At 36.8% G+C, this 17,986-nt stretch overlaps 1 protein-coding gene across 10 annotated transcripts in view; it reads right to left on the reverse strand.

The window, feature by feature from the left end:
• The window catches only part of RAPGEF2 (Rap guanine nucleotide exchange factor 2), a 214,642-nt gene that overhangs the window by 115,792 nt on the left and 80,864 nt on the right, over positions 1-17,986 (reverse strand). For 7 of the 10 annotated variants that reach the window (XM_019733145.2, XM_019733141.2, XM_074338381.1 and 4 more), the window contains exon 4: positions 16,338-16,421. The exons of 1 other annotated variant lie outside the window; for it this stretch is intronic. In XM_019733145.2, coding sequence (XP_019588704.2) covers positions 16,338-16,421 — 84 coding nt within the window. Of the gene's footprint in view, positions 1-177; positions 346-16,337; positions 16,422-17,986 lie in introns of those variants that run through there. 2 more of the 10 variants (XM_019733146.2, XM_074338382.1) reach the window with 2 other exon arrangements.

Below are 17,986 nucleotides of genomic sequence, written 5' to 3' on the forward strand. Positions count from 1 at the left end.
AACCTTTGCTTATAAAAACAGAGCACAAGAAAAAAAAATTCAAGCGAGGGCCTCATGGCTGTGTCTTCTGCTCTGTTCCTTTTTCAGTAGCCTGTTGTCTATTTAACTACAGGAGAAGTACTAAATATTTGAGATTTATGCTATTAACGTTTTAATTCCTTAAAAAAAAAATCTAACCTGCACTGTCTTCAATAGTATCTTTGAAGCACCAGTAACAGCAATAGAGCTGCCACCTTCTTCCTATAGGAGCTCTTTTCTCTGCAGCAGTCTGCACTCCCCATTTCCCTGTGTGCTTTCTCTCAGGGAGTCCATGCGGCTTCAGCTCGTGCAGAGCCAACATTCCTTCTGACGGCTAATTTCCTGCTTGGATGACCCACCCACCCCTCCTGGCTGCAGTTCTGTGTTACGCATGTTGTATGGGCACTGTTTCCGCATACCAGCCTCATGACCTCACCGGCTGCCTGACAGACGCTCTTTATCAATTTCTATTAATTCATTATCTACTCTCTTGTAAGTCAAGGGCAAGTAGGAAAATCTGCAATGTCTGCTCTCCTGTGAGTCCTCAAGGTCAAATGCTTACATGTGCTCAGCAATGCAATTTTGTTATTAAAATTGACCCAAGCTGTATTATACACCAAAGGAATGCTGAATTGTATACCTGGCTTGAGGGATTATCATGGAAAAGACTAGCATAAATTTAAATCGAAACAACATGTGAAAAGTTGAAAGAGGCTGTGTCTGCTCTTGTTTTCCCTTCAAGAGAAAAAAGGTGGATCTTACCTCAGCAGTACTGGGGTGAACAGAGCAAGCAGTTTTTCCCTCTTGCCACAATCTACACCAGCAAAGGACAGTGGTGTGATGAGGACTACACTGAGGTAGTTAGTGTCTATGTCCTTGTGACCAAACTGCCAGAGAACAGCTCAGCTGAACGGATCCGCTGCTATCCGTCTACACGGTGGCACAAACAGGTCTCTGCTGATCACAGTGTTGTACACAGATGGCAGCTGATCAGTTTGTATAAAAGTTATGGTCCACATAACAGCTTTCCGCTTCAGCATGTAGACACATGCCTTGTCTAAAATGCCTTTGTTACGTGTTCACCATTTCATCGTGTACAGCTCACCATGCATGAGTTGAAGAGACTAGGAAGTACAGCTCTAATATCGTATCTAAAAATGACCTAATTTCATCAAATTATTAAAGAGCTAAAATAAACAATGACATTAAGAAATTCCCAAACATATCTATGTAATTTGTTGAGAAAAATGGTAGATGAATTCAAATGAATGGTTGACAATGGCCCTGAACAGGAAAAGACAGTGAACTGATCCCAAGAATCAAACAAGATCTCCAGAATGGCAACCAAATATCTGATATTCTTTAGTCTTACATGAATGGGACAAACCTCCCAAAATCTGGTGTAGGCTGTAAAAGAAGTTGAAATAAGGCGCATGTCTTTGTAAGAAAGAACCTGAACAGTAATTCAGGCCCCTTGAATAATACGGCATTCATAATTTTTGGAAGTTAAAAAAAAAAACACAACAACATATTTCCAAGAAAGGAAAAGCATAAATGCACACATATATGTAATTTCTTACAAAGATATTAAGTAATAAAATGTCAATTTATTTAATGCAACTGAATGAAACATGGACATTTCTCATGAGCCATACTTATCTTGTTTCATTTTGTTTTGTGGGTGTTTTATAGATAAGTCTTCCTTCTAATTCTACCAATAAGTAACACTGGCAATACTGTTTAACCTCTGTTTCAGATCTTTCCTTATATGTAGACTGAGGTGGTAAAAACTTACTACGTATCATCAAAAATAAAATACTTAGAATAAATTGAATAAAGGATGTGCATGACTTGTACACTAAAAACTACAAAGGAGTACTAACCTTGCAAATGAAACTTATGAGGTATACCATGTTCATGGTTTGGAGAGCTCAATATTGTTAAGATAGTAAACCTTCCCAAATTGATCTATAGATTCAATGCAATTCCAATCAAATCCTAACAAGCATTTGACACTGACAAGCTAATTTTAGAATTTATATGAAAAGGCAAGGACATAGAAAAGCTAAAACAATTTTGACAAAGTACAAAGACGGGGATTTAACTACATAATTTCCAAAGTTACTATAAAGCTACCCAAGTGAAGACAATGTGGTATTGGTATGACATGGAGATCAATTTGGAACAGAAGAGAGATTCTAGAAATAGACCTGAACAAATATGATCAACTGATCTTTACCCAATGTGCCAAGGCACTTTAATGGATTAAAAAATATTCTTTTCAATAAATGGCCCTAGAACAACTGAATATCTGTGGGGAAAAATATAAATCTGAACCCTTAACTGGTACCATATACAAAAATTAAACCAAAATGGATCTCATACCTAAATGGATGAGCTAAAACTATTAAATTTCTGGAAGAAAAATATGAGAAAAACTTTATGACAACAGATTAAGAAAAGATTTCTTAAACAGGACACTAAACGTACAAACTATGAGGTGTGATCAAAAGATACGGTGAATGTTTAAATTTAAAAAAATTTATTACACTAAAAGACACATTGCATTAATCCCCCTCAAAATACTCCCCCTCGGGTGGGGGTGGGAGGTGACGGTAAGGGGGGATCAAATATATGGTGATGGAAGAACTGACTCTGGGTGGTGAACACACAATGGGATTTATAGATGATATAATACAGAATTGTACACCTGAAATCTATGTAATTTTACTAACAATTGTCACCCCAATAAATTAAAAAAAAAATACTTCCCCTCGCTTCAAACATACTTATCCCACCATTCTTGCCACTTTCTGAAGCGGTTCTGGAAGTCCTCTTTCGTGAGTGCCTTTAGTTGCGCTGTTGTGGCTGCCTCAATGTACGGAATCATTTTGACTTTGGAGAAGAGCCAGAAGTCACACAGTGCTAGATCTGGTGAATACGGTGGATGAGGACACACCAGAATATTATTGACAGAAATTTCTGTACCAGAAGCAATGTGTGACATGAAGCGTTGTCATGATGGAGGATGAAGTAAAGACACTCATGAAGGAAGACTTCCAGAACTGCTTCAGAAAGTGGCAAGAATGATGGGATAAGTGTGTTCCAAGTAAGGGGGAGTATTCTGAAGGGGATTAACGGCAATGTGTCTTTTATTGTAATACATTTTTATTTAAATATTCACCGTATTTGTTGATCACACCTCGTATAAAAGAAAACATTAACATAACAGACTTCATTAAGATGCAAAGTTTTCTCTTTAAAGATATAATTAAGAAAAAGGCAAGCCACAGACTGGCAGAAAATTTGTGCAAAATATATACAGCAAAGGAACTGTATCCAGAATACATAAAGAACACTTGCAACTCAAAAATAAAGTCAATCCAAATTTTTTTAATGGGCATAATCCAATTTTTTAAATAGTTGTTTCAAATGGGGGAACTAACATTTCACCAAAAGAAGATAAACGAATGGCCAATAGCACATAAAAAAATTTCCACAACATTAGTTTTCAGAGAACTGTATAATAAACCCACAGTGAGCTTACCACCACATATCCACTAGAATGATGAAAATTAAAAAGATGACAATACCAAGTACTGGAGAAGATGTGGAGCAATATCAGAACTCTCAGAGACTACTAGTGGGAATGGAAAATGTTACAGCCACTGTGGAAATCAGTGTGACCGTTCCTGATAAAGTTAAACATACATTTACCATATAACCTAACAATGCCACTCCTAGGTATTTATTCAGAAGTAATGAAAACACGAATCCACACAGACAGATTTTCATGAATGATCATAGAATCCAAAAATTGGAAGCAACCCAAGCCATCATTTTCAAATTAATCTTTTTTTTTTTTTTTTTTGTAAAAGACTAATAACTACCTCACTTACAAAATTTAATAGGACTTATGAAATCAGTCACCTATTTTATATATAAGAATTGGCAACATATTTCATGGCTTGCTTAAAATAGGTCATGAGATAATTTTGCATGGGGATGGTCAGTGAAGTAAAATTTTAGTTTTGTCAAAATTTGTCCTTATAAGCATCTCTTTTTTGCTTCTGTATTCCCATTTATCTACTTGTCCAACCTACCTTACCCTACCCTATCCCCAACGTTCTTCAGGTGACTCAATGCCCACATTATCTCTTCATACCCCCTGTAATTCTCCCCATCTGTCAAAGCATGTACCACAACATGCCTAAAATCAAATATATTCATTTCAGTTCAGATATCCACCCACCTGATCCTCTTCAGGTTTTGGTGATAGCTGTCAAAGTCACCACTCTGCCAGACATCGGGTTTAAAGCATTGGAACCACCTTTCACTCCCATCTTCCTTGTTCTTTGTCTAGAAGTTCAGTCACTACATTCCATAAACCAGCCCTTCGAAATTACCCTCCCAGGTGACCCACCAACTTCTCTTTCTGTGAAAATACTAGTCAGGCCCTTTGCGTTGGCACGTCAAGGCCACTGTCATAGAGTTCCTGTTTCTGGTCTCAGCTTCACCAAATTGTTCATGATCTCTCCTCATTCTACTGACCTTAAAACTTCACTGGTTACGCACTGGTTTCACAGGCATCAGCCCAGCCTCTCGGTTCAAATCTAAATGATCACCTGTTTGTAAGCTTTGAAAATGAGAGTGTGAGGTGCAATCCAGTGAACAGAAATTAAATCTCTATAGCCAGGGACTCAATCCTAATTTTCCCCATCCTAAGGCCAGATGACTCTAGTAACCAGCTCGGTTTGGGAAACTTTGCCTTGGTTAATTACCTTTCATAGACTAACCCCATGTTATCTCCTAACTACAATTATTGCCAAACACTCGGACTCTAATTCAATGTCTTATCTATTAGGTTGATGCAAAAGTAATGGCGGTTTTTGCAATTGTTTTTAACCTTTAAACTGCAATTACTTTTGCACCAACCTAATACTTACTGTTCTATAAGCACATTCTTAGAGAAATTAAAACTCATACTTCTTGGGCTTGAATAGTTATCAGGCAGCTCTTCTCTATGGTATTTGAAGGACTATAATTACATTATACACTGATATAGTGTAAATGTCATAGTGTTTTCATAATCAATGAAAAGAATCTCCTGTTTAGCCACAATGAGGTTTCTAAACACAAATTATATAAAGGTTTTTTTAAAGTTCATTTAAATGGGAAAATAAAAGCCTGGAAATAAAGCCTGGAAGACCATATTCACAGAAACTCCTCTTTCTATGCTTCCAAAATTATATAATAAGTTAAAATTCAAGATCAGGTGACAGACTCATAAACTGAAATAGTCTCAAGATTCTTAATAACAATTAACTAATTATTATTTTAAACTACTTAATCCATCTGGCAGCAGAAGACCTCTGTCCTGGGAGCTATATGATTTAGACTAATGAAATGGAAAACTCTCAATTTAAAGTTTTCCTACTTGTAAAACTGAATTAAGTATGAATACCTAATAATGGTTTTTTAAATTCACCTTAATGAACCCAAAATATTTTTTTATAAAACAAGAAACTGTTTGACAGATTTTGTCCATTGCCCTAATTTTTTAAATTATACAAAAATGTTTAATGAAGGGGCCGGCCCAGTGGCTCAGGCGGTTAGAGCTCCATGCTCCTAACTCCGAAGGCTGCCTGTTCGATTCCCACATGGGCCAGTGGGGTCTCAACCACAAGGTTGCCAGTTCAACTCCTCGAGTCCCACAAGGGATGGTAGGCTCTGCCCCCTGCAACTAAGGTTGAACACGGCACCTTGAGCTGAGCTGCCTCCTGGATGGCTCAGTTGGTTGGAGCGCGGGCTCTCAACCACAAGGTTGCCAGTTCAATTCCTTGACTCCTACAAGGGATGGTGGGCAGCACCCCCTGCAACTAAAATTGAACACGGCACCTTGATCTGAGCTGACGCTGAGCTCCCAGATGGCTCAGTTGGTTGGAGTGCATCCTCTCAACCACAAGGTTGCCGGTTCGACTCCCTCAAGGGATGGTGGGCTGTGCCCCCTGCAACTAGCAATGGCAACTGGACCTGGAGCTGAGCTGTGCCCTCCACAACTAAGACTGAAAGAACAACAACTTGAAGCTGAACAGCACCCTCCACAACTGAGATTGAAAAGGACAACAACTTGACTTGGAAAAAAAGGCCTGTAAGTACACAGTGTTCCCCAATAAAGTCCTGTTCCCCTTCCCCAATAAAATCTTAAAAAAAAAAAAAAATTTAATGAAGAAATGACAAAGGTATCTTAATGACATTAATACACTAATTAGTGTATTAGACATTAATACACTAAGCAGTTTATAGCTATAAAACATAAAGTAAACCATATCAATAAACGATAAAGTAAAAAATATCACATTAAACATAGTTTTAAAATCTACATTATGTTTAAATTCTAACACAAAAAAGACATTGATATACATGTCTAAACTATAACTTCACTTTATATAGTTCAACTATTTCTTAATTCATAAAGTACTTTTAAACAATTTTCAGTACGTACAATAAAGTTGGATACATAATATAGAATAAAGTCATTTTCTTTAACATTCAAATATATATTTTGTTGGCTTTCATATATATTTAATTATATATAAATATGTTTATTATATATATATATATATATATATATATATATATACATATATAATTTAATTCATGGTAAAAATAAAATAGAGGGTCCCTGATCCATGAGTAGGAAATTTTAGTTTAATAAAGACATTCTGATCTCACCACGTATATTTTGCTTCATACATCAATTGCTCTCTTAATATCCTTACTCTTGTTATTTTGTTAGTGTTCCCAATACTGAAAGTATCATTCTTCAAACAAAAACAAATTTAGCTGCTATATAGCTTAAGAGACTTTGAATTCATAAGGTAAAACAGTAATTCACACATCCCTCCAACCCACCCCAACCCCCAGAATATAACTGTGGCATAAACAAGGGTTGTGAATTCCTTTACACCTAGCGGGAGATAAACAATTCAAACATTTAACAGAGAAAAAATAATACTGTATTTCATTGACACACGCATGTCAGACTTTAAAACCTTTATAAAGTGTAATAATATTTACTTCTGCAAGAGAAACCCAAACATCACTGCAAATAAGGACCTCTAGGGTGAACTCTCACACACTCATTTATACCAAAGATCATATATGACAAATTCCCTGACTGAAGACCTCAAACATCAGATGACCTGTGAAATCACATCAACCACACACACAAAAACTCTCGATAAGGCTACTTACTTTGCTAAGACACTACCAAAGCCAGGATTCCAAGGACAACGAAAGCTTGCATTTATATGTACAGCACATCTGTAAAGCTGTAGTTATAGCAACCAAATTCCCAACTTGATCCAGCAATTGAACTCCCTCTCCAGAGAACAGCTTTGCTCTGTGCATCAGGTATCACATCAAAATATGATTTAAAAGGGGCAGGGGTGATCTACAAAATGCTAAAAATCATGTTCGCTTTCCAGGATGAAGAGGTTTCATATTGAAGCAGAAGTACAACCAATCCCTGAGGGGGAACGTTTTAGTATATGCTATTGTATCGTTTACATATTTTACTCTACTCCTTTAATTTACACCTATCTTTTCTCAAATTTAACATAGGCTATATTTACATCAAGTGCAACTTAACTTTCCCTTCAATACATCAACTCTAGTCAATTCAAGCTCACATGCGTTTCATAATTTTATTTGCCTTCATTTAGAACTCTTTCCCAGCATTTCTTTAAAGTCTTTAATATATACCTTTACCTCCTATATGTCATGGGAATACCTGGACTTGAGTCAATGTTAGGTAGGACAAGTAGGGATTACAGATGATGTAAGACGTGAAGGAGTATGGCTAAGCTGATGAAGCGTGTGAGCACAGGGCTAAGGAGAAGAATGATCTAGCGAAGAAAGATCATTAACAAACAGACTGTGAGGGAAAACTAAAGAACAAGCATAAACAGAGGCTGCTGGCTGCCTACTGCAACACCCATTCTCCTCTTTCTCCTTAGAAGGATATTTTTATATTACTATTTTTAGTAGGGGCACATTGCATCTCACAATGAAACACTACATGTCTCAGGCTCCTGGGTGGCCTGAAGTGGCCACATGACTACATTCTGGACAATTAGATATAAAAAGAAATGTTGTTTCAAGGAATCTGATTTGGATGGAAGTTAACTTTTCTGCTCTCCTGCCTTTCCTCCTGCTTCTTACTTCCACGGCAGACTTGATAGCTGGAGTTCGGAAGCCACCCTGCACTGTGAACTGACAACCCTGAAAATGGAAGCTATGTGCTAGTGGAAGCAGAAACGAAAGATGGAAGCCTGTCACCTTTTCACACTGTGGAGCCCCACACCATCCTGGACCATCTGCTTTCAGGGATTTTATACATGGGGGGGGGGGGGGGAATTAGCTCCTGCTGTGTTTATACAACTGTTTTATGCAACCAAAACTAATTGTTATGAATACAGTAAGCAAAACAATAACCAACAATATACCATTTCCCTTTTCTCCACCTTCTGCACTCCTGCACAGAATGACTTTGTAATCTCTTGGCTTTGATGTCACATAAGCAGGGTCTTTGTATGTTTCAGCAGCACATTCTAGGCAGGCACATAAGAGGCAGTCAAAACCATCTGTCGGATGAATGAGTAAGAAGGATACGCATCTAAAGATTTACAGGTGAGCAATTTGGAAGGGAGGTCAAGATAGAAGTAGTCATTAATACTAACTAAGCATCAAGTTGAGGACTCTCTTGAAAAGATACAACTAATAGCCTAGGGCAGGGGTGTCCAAACTTTTTTCAACGTTTTTTACCAAGGGCCATATGTGGCAAAATACACAAATAGCCAGGCCACTCACTCGAGGTGAAGTATGTATTGCCTCACCTGGTTTATTTAAGTAAACTAAATATATTTTTGGAATTTGCTGCGGGCCAATTAACAATGAATGGATTGCGGGCCGCAGTTGGCCCTCTGGCCGCAGTTTTGATACCCCTGACCTAGAGTAATATTTGACTCTAGAAATCAGTTGTGGCCATTTTGGTCGTTATTTTTGATAGTCCTTTTGGTAAATGATTCTCCTAAGATACGGAGTTTTTAGGACCTAATCCCTTGTAGTGATTAGGTTTTGTACACATTAATATTTTCAGAAAACAATACATTAATCATTCATTCTTGATAACTACCCATTTGACTTAATAATTACATAACCTATGAAGTAGAATGTTTGGGCAATCTCGATACGGATGTGTCAGTTTTGTAAAACTGCTGCTGGATTAGGTGTGGGGGAAATAACTGTAGAAGACTGGGGAGAAACCAGTTAAGTCCAAAGGATTGATTCACACACACACACACACACACACACACACACACACATTTATGCATATATGTGTATACTATAATCTAGTTATATATTCCGTTATACATGTATGTTTCAATGTATAGAGCAAATAGAATATTTTTAAATTAAAATAGAGGCGCATTTCTATGAATCCCTGGCTAATCTACTCTTTTCATTAGCTGAGCAACTACAGGTCCCAAACACACGCTTCTGGAAAATAAAGTGACAATAAGGAGTATAAGACCAAGCCTGAGATAAGTAGTTCTAACGTAACTTATCAGCGCCTACAAATTCTGCCATCATCCACTAACTTTAGATCATTCCGAATATGGATTAAACAAAGTCTTATGTTTTCTCTTGAAAGGAAGGAGGGAGGGAGGGATTTTATTTTTTAAATCAATTTTATCTTTTAAATAAATAAACAATTTCTAATAATGCTGGCTATAAAGACAACTTCTGAAAAGCTTATGTATCACTCATTTAATCCTGTATTTTCCCATGGTGGGAGGGAATGTATTGTTTGAACACCATATTATTTTTAGAACTCAATGAGGACAGATTTAAGTCTAGTTTTCCTCCCCCCCCCCCATTCCTTCTTCAATAACTACTCTTTCCCTTCCATGCTTAATCTGTGCTCCTATTGTGATTTTGTCAATACCGGAAGGTAAATCTTACCTGTAATGTACAATTTCTAGAACTCTGACCCTCATTTCTCTTTATACTTTTTGGATAAATTTAATGTCCAATCAAGTTACCCACCCTTCCATAACATAATTCATTAGTGAATTATTTTTAAAATGCCATACTCCCTTCTCCAATAAGGTATCACATAACTTGTAACTAATTTATACTCTTTCAAGGGTATGATTTTCTAATCGTATACAGCTCTTTACATGAAATAAGGAATATTTAAATGTCTCAGCCCTATTGCATACAGAATCATTCTTCCATTCTTCCATTGTTTCACCCTCTTTCATTACTGTGAAAACTACCAAGTTCTCAGGGCTATCAATTAACTTATCATGTAGCACTGAAAAGCACAAAGTAGGCCTGTGCTTTTTAAACTTAAGTAGCTCATTGTTTATCATGTGAACCATAAGGAGAATAGTATTTCAGCCTCTCAGAACTGATTAGTTAAATGCCTTGCTCCCCCACTTATCCTCATTAAAGCTGCCAGCTCTAATTTAAAATGTGATTATTGAGAGTAACACAGCATAATTTTAATTTTTAAATTGTGGATATATTTGGTATCAATGAAAGAGAAGCACGAATCGTAAATGGACACAGCCAACGTGGTACAAATAAATAATGTGTGCCTTTCTCCCTACCTCCAGCCAATGATACCTGAGACCTAATTTACCAACAGTCCAACCAAGTTATGCAGCTTTGTAAACCAGACCTCTCTCTCATGAATGCCACCATCACCAATGCTTTCCCTACTATTGGATGCCCTAAACTGCACTTCTATTCTGGATAACTTGATGCTATTCTTACACCTTTACTCAAGCTATTACTTATGTTTGGATTGCCCTCCCTCAATCCTATCTCTGCGCCATCACTCATTCTCTTCACTATGTCTGGATTTCCTTTCCAACCCCTGCCCGAGAATCTCACTCATAAACCCCACTGAAAATCCACTTCCATAAGAGCCAACCTTGATTACCATCCACATACATTAAAATACTCCTGTCTTTAAAAGGATTTTTTGCATTCTGTGTGCTCTTTGCTACATCTATTTAAACTGTACTGTTACATGATACTTAGGCAAGTTTTTCATGTTTCACATATGACGGCCTCATCTCCCCAACCAGGTATTAAGTTACATGACAGCAAGGAGTAGAGTATCTTGCTTCCTTTCTATACTCCAGCAACCATACAGTGGGACTTAATACAAGTTTCAATTAACGTTGCAGATAACATGGAAATATGCCTCAAAACTTGAACTCTACTAAATCTATTTTAGAATGAGACAGAATAACCCATAAATATGAAAAGGACCCATGAACCAATTCTAACTTTTGATGGCATTTCAGCAGTTTCCAGTAACCGTGCTTTGCCAGTTACAGGCAGAATTTTTTTACGACACTTGTAGTGTACAGACAAGCTTGCTTACTAGGTCTGCCGCCAAACATACCCTGGTAGCTAGACCCTAACGTCTTAGACCCTAATTCATTGGAAGCCCCATCCCTCTGTACAGGTGTTTGTCCCCAAACCCTCTGACTCCCAGGTTTACTCACAACCCTTCCCTTGGCATCTTCCAACTTCCTAGAGCTATGGACAGCCTGGGATTATCTTTTCCTCCAACCTTACAGCCCCTGCCTCGCCACCACATTGATATGAAGTGAAGAGATTGTTTATCGTTTGCTCTGTTTGTAAAAAAATAATATAAAAAGTTTTTGATTATCAGAGCAATAAAGATAGTATTCATGATTAAATATGGTGTGTGTGATCATTTCTATTAAAAGACACTTCCTTATAGACCTCTACGATAAAATTAATTCCATTGAGGAAACCAGATTCAATGTTTTAATAGAAGTGATTATTTCCCAGGATTGTGACCAAGGTAAATTCAAAGAAGAGCCTGTAGAATAATAATGCTTCATGTCTTAAATATCTAGTATACTGTATTTCTTTTTAACAAATAGATGTAAAAATGATTGATATATTATCAATAGTAGAAAAAATTCCCACTTTAAGTTAGTATACAACCTAGGTAAACTATTTCCTTCTCCAACAAGCAATCCAAACTGCAAGTTGAAGGTTAGAAACACAGTCTAAGCATATCTTTAGTATCTAAATTAGAATTCTCAACCTTTCAAAGAAGCCAGCCGCCAAAAACTAACATTAATCCCAGTTATTATACTGTGACTTTCCGATAAAATAGGCTTCTGCATTTATAGAGTCGGGCAATTCTGGAAGTGAGAAAATTTGAAGTCTATAACAATTTCTATTAGTTCATTAAATATACCAATTTAGAGCACAGTAGGGCAATACACATTATTAGCATTTCCCTGTCCTTACATAGAAAAAAACCAAAAACACATGAAGAAAGCCATTTCTACACCTGCAACTTTATTTAAGATAATTTTCATTTATTGCTTTCCAATCCCACTGCTGTTGCAAATGATGCCTTTGAAAAAACTAGTGGCGGGGGTGGGGGGAACGACTCTTTTTCACGATACTTCACTATACTCTGCCTGTCATTGTCTTAAAATATCAACCTACCATGACTATGGATTTAAATAGTGTGTCAGAGAGTTAGTTGTGGAACACACAACTGCACAACTTAGTGACCGCAACTGCTTTGCCTATAGGTTTGGAAAAACACATACAGTTTCTGCCATTTCTACATTCATCTCTGGCAAATGTCCCCATTGGCATTTTCCTAAATGATAGTGAGAATAACCTTTGCTACATTCCTAAAATACCTTTGCTCAGCATCTTTCTGATCATCCAAAAAACTGTATTTTAAGTAAGACTTTAAGAAAAACATAACTATAAATCATACATTGCTTCAAGAATACAAATTGTACTCCAAATAAGCGTTTAGCTCTATCTTAGGACAATATTATATGCAAAAACATTGTAAGTCAGATTACAGCCACTTGTCCAAATACCAATGCTTCAAAACTTGATAAATCTAATAGATTTACAATAAAACTCATAAAAACCACATTTGTATCACTGAAATTGCTCAGAGTGGGAAGAGTGAGTAAGCTGGCACTGAAAGTCACAAAGGAATTCATAGGCTGCATAAATGTTATAAATCGTATCAAGGAACGATATTCATATTTGAATAACCAAAGTAAAGATATGCAACCAAAACAACTTTTATCTGTCTAAAAAGAAAACAAAAAATTTTAAAAAATAATGAAAACACAAAATGCTGACCTAAACGTCAACTGAGGAATTCAATAAAGCTAATGAAATCTGGAAGCAAGTGACAGATTTTCTGCAATGTATATCACCCTTCTCACTTGATATTGAGTGAACAATTACATGAGAATTAGTTAAAAATATGAACTGTTGTTTAAAGTACTTTGATTCAAAACTAACTAATCTACCTGTCAACAGGAGTGGACATTTTCAAGAGTATGATCAAGTGATTTCTCATCTATACTGATAACCAATTTCTAGGCTAATATGATAAAAACATGGTCAACGTGGAGAATCGCCCTTGAACTGGTTATTTTATAAATTCAGAAGACTATTATTAATACCTAAGCTGTATTATTCTTGAATCAAACCTCAATATTTTCTGGAGAGATCAATACATATGACTCACTCACGTCAACCTCTAGTGTGGTACCAGTAGAGCCTCTCTCATGTTAAAACAATCTCAGTATTATTCCTAAGGCAACATCTCCAAAGGAAACAAACAACTTGGACAGAGCAAATGTCACTGGGTGCAACATGAAGGAATAACCTATATATAGGACTAGCTCGTCATTCAGTCTGAATACCACTCCTTCCTTCATCCCATTAAAGTACTGACATGCGAGCATTTGACATCCAGCCAGAGAAAAAGTAACTTATGTCATCTTTTAAAATAATTAGACATAGAGTCCAATGTGTTCATGAAATAGGGCTGAACTACAAGTCCTCTTTCTTCTAGAACAGCAGTGTTTTTTTAACGTTAGGTTCCCTTTCCACAAGTGAGAACAAGCTGTTACTTGACTAGTTGTTGATGGCTGGTAGTCAAGACGGACCTCACAGGCTCCATCACAGCTGTAGGAACTCAGTCTATGAACTGAGTTGGTACAACAGACCTTGCAGCAAGATGATGAAGTCACTAACCTCCGTTCTCTTTAACATGTGTAAATTTCAAATCACATTTATTACAGCATTATTTATAATAAAAAGTATTGAAAATTTACTCTTTACAATTGTTATCTAAATTGTGGAAGTTCAAATAACTGAACATTAAACAGACGTTAAGATGTATAAAGAGAAATCTTTTATAGTTTTTAATATTATGAGGCAATGCATATACATATACATATTCTTTAATTGAAATAAGATATTAAATTGTTTATAAAGTACGCTCTTAAGTATGTGGAACACATACATGTAAGACTAGATGGAAAAACACTGAAATATTAAAGAATAATTGTCTTGGTTGAGAGTTGTGATGTTTTTCCTTCTCTTTATCTGTGATAACTTATGCAGTAATTATTATTTTTTATATTAAAATTATATGTAATTTTTAAAATATGCCAGTGCTTGAATGTTTTTGCCTACACCTTCTTCTAAGTTCAGAAATAGAGTTCGACAGAGTCTCCAAAAAAGGAACCAAATAATAGGTCCTGTGTTTGAAGAAGCAGAAGAGTGTTGTTCTTCAATTCTCCATCCCTTGGGGAAACAGGATTCTAAAATTACAGGAGCTAGGTGTCAGGGTCACTCCCGGCTTTCTAGACAGAAATCTAGGAAGCACATCCCCCCACCGTCCGATACTGCCGGAGTTCCCTCAGTCATAAAATACAGGTAATAATGGCACCTCCCTCAAAGGATAGTTGTGAAATTAAATGATTCAATATATGTAAAGCATTTAAAATGGTGCCTGGCAAACAGAAAGCCCTGTCAAAGACTTAGCTATTTTTCCCACATCATTTTATTACTACAACTATTACTACTTCTATTACTACTACCGCCACCACCAACACCACCACTATTACCGTGACTATTGCTACTATAAGAACAATAAACAAATAGGCAATAGATCTTCCCTCCCTCATGGGACCTTTTTCCAAAGAGAATAATGCCTGCCAAACTGAACTCGGAGAAGTAGAAGGGCAAACGGGCATGGCAATTGCACCAGAGGTTGTTTTTCATGAGATGCAACATGCCCCTGGCACTCTTTCACTACCATTCTGGCCGCCAAAGGCCCACCTCAGTGCCTTCTAGTACCCGCCATTTGACATAATGATATAAATTGCTTCTCCCTGTCTCACTGACTCTGACTTTTCATAAAAATGTGTTCACATCTTTAAAATAGATTCTTAACATGTCTTGACCCATTCAGAATGATTTATCAAGAATATATTTTAATATGTTCATAAAAGCTTTAAGTTACAGAAGGTGAGGAGTGGGGAAGGGAGAGCACTGCTCTTTAATAAATTTAGTCAATTTAAATATTTATTTAGTAATTTAAAATACAGATACTTAATCGGGGAAAGTTTTTAAAATCTTTAGTCAAAATAAAAATATTTGTGAAAAATACACAATTGGGGAAAAAACAGCTAAGATACCCTCAGTCAGGGAACCTGCACACATGAAGCCACATGTATAACAGATGGGTCCCAACCCTCTTTGGCTATAGCTGATTGGAACTAGGCACACATCAGCCCCAAGCCCAGCCAATCAGACTGGAGCCTAAAGAATCCAAAGAAAAGACACAGGCACTACAGTCAAATGTTGTAAACATTAGGGACATAAGGTCATAAATCAACAGTTGGCACATACAAGCCAAAGTCACAGGGAGAAAGACATTAATAGCCTTGGAGAGCGGGAAGCCAGTCCACAGACAGATGCAAAAATGAGAGACCATATGGTCCTAAGAGTCAGGAAAGTCAACGACAGTTCCTGGCTTTCCATTTCTAGTCCCATGTGGTCTCAATGAACTTTCTTTTCCTCGCTTTAGATGTTTATGAGATTGCCTGTTACAAAGGCATATTTTATTCCCTATGAACAAACGTGTCCTAAATTAGCCTGACATGTTCATGTAACAAATGGACATGTCACCAGCATGTCTTTTGTTCTTGCCCTTTGTTAAAGAGATTGCAACAGTGTTTACAACATAAAACAGTCCTTTCTTACAGATTTACACGTTAACACCCCAAGCTACTGCCTTGCTTTGTGTCATGAAAGAGGAAATAGGAAGAGAAAACAATTCTGCAAAAGAACTCAATTCTGCAAAAGGATTTCCAGCTTCACAGATAATCTATTACAGAATGTCTATAAGATACCTGCTTCTTGGAAGAAACATGGACTCCTTAATGAACACGGAACCAGAGAGGAGGATATACCAGCAGGTCCCAATATCATCAGGACTGAAAAGAAAATAGAATCAGATGGTTATAACAACAACAACAAAATCAAAATATATATAGCACAAAGTGTTGTCCATGTTACTTTCAGAATCATGAAGGACAATGAAATAGCATAAAGCATGTTCATAAAAATGCCATTATTTGACTCTTGGAATAATTTCTTTAAATTATTTTTTATCTCCCAAATAAGCTAAAGATATTTGTCAGTATATTTAAATATTTTAAATGTTCCTTAGGCGTAAATCACCTACCATTCCAAGTTTCATTTTTTAGTTTAATTTTTTGAACTCAGAATACTCTCCGTTGCTTCATAAAACAAAAAATATGGAGGAAAACTGAAACTCAGTCTTCCCAACCCTTCCCCATGTCTACCAAGCTCCCATATTTCTCCACCATGCTTGTCGGATATTCTTTCAGAATTTCTTTACTCATATTCACACAAATTACGGACACATATTCTCATTTCCTCCACCATCTTATTTTTTTCTTTTTTTTTACAGAAAAGACAGTACACTCTACAGTGTTCTACCTTTGTGCTAAATTCTAGAGATCTTTTCATCTGATCGGTATCTTGTGGATGTGCCATATTTAACTTAAGCAACAAGTCATTTCACTTGTTTCTAACCGTAGGCAACCATTTAAAAAAAAAAAAAGAAAACTGCAATGATTAATCTTGCATATACTGTAGTAACTGTAACCAGTAACAAGAGGTGCAACCGTTGGACCAGAGGGTACACACACTGTCCTTTCTGATAAATACTGTCAAATAGTCCTCCCCAGGTGGTTAGCAACTTACCTGCCTACCTGCTCCCACACATCCTTACTTCTACAGTTTGTTACATTTATTGAACAAACATTTAACTAACAATCAGTGGTGGGGGCTGTTCTAGGTGCTTAGAATATTTCAGAGAACAATAACAACAACAAAAAAGTCCCTGTCCTCATGGAGCTTATATTCTGGTGAGACAATACAGATAATAAACAACAAAAATACTAAATTGGAAAATTATAAATCAGAGCTCTAAAGAAAAAAAAAATAGCGCAGGGTAAGGAAAACGAGGGTGGGGTGTTACAGGTTTAAATGGGTGCCAAAGACAAGTCTCACTGAGAAGAGCACAGCTGAGCAAAATGAGTTGGCCAAGTGGATCCTGAAGGGACCAGCGTCCCAGGCAAAGGGCAGGGAGGATGTCAAGTGTGCATGCAAAGGCCACAGGCTGACACTACCCAACAAGGCCAGCGTGGTGTGGCAGAAGCAGAGTGGGGAGGGGAAAGCCACTGGGGAGACGAGGCTTTCTGTCACTGGGACTTTTAATCAACCTTCCGGGGCTTTACCAATCTGCTTGGTGAAAAATGACACATTCGTGTCATTTTCTTTTTCATTTCTTTTTCTTATTGTTATAAGAGCATCTTTTTTTTTCTTGTTTACATGAGTCATATCTATATATTTTTCTGTGAAATCAATTCATAAAAATTTTTGCTGATTTTCTAAGTTGGGGGATTTTTTTTCTTATCTAGAGGTACTTAATAAAAATGAGCCTTTGAAACCTGAGCGGTGAGTATCTTTT

The sequence above is a fragment of the Rhinolophus sinicus genome, linkage group LG07 (assembly GCF_036562045.2).
Source record: "Rhinolophus sinicus isolate RSC01 linkage group LG07, ASM3656204v1, whole genome shotgun sequence".
Classification (NCBI taxonomy): Eukaryota; Metazoa; Chordata; class Mammalia; order Chiroptera; family Rhinolophidae; genus Rhinolophus; species Rhinolophus sinicus.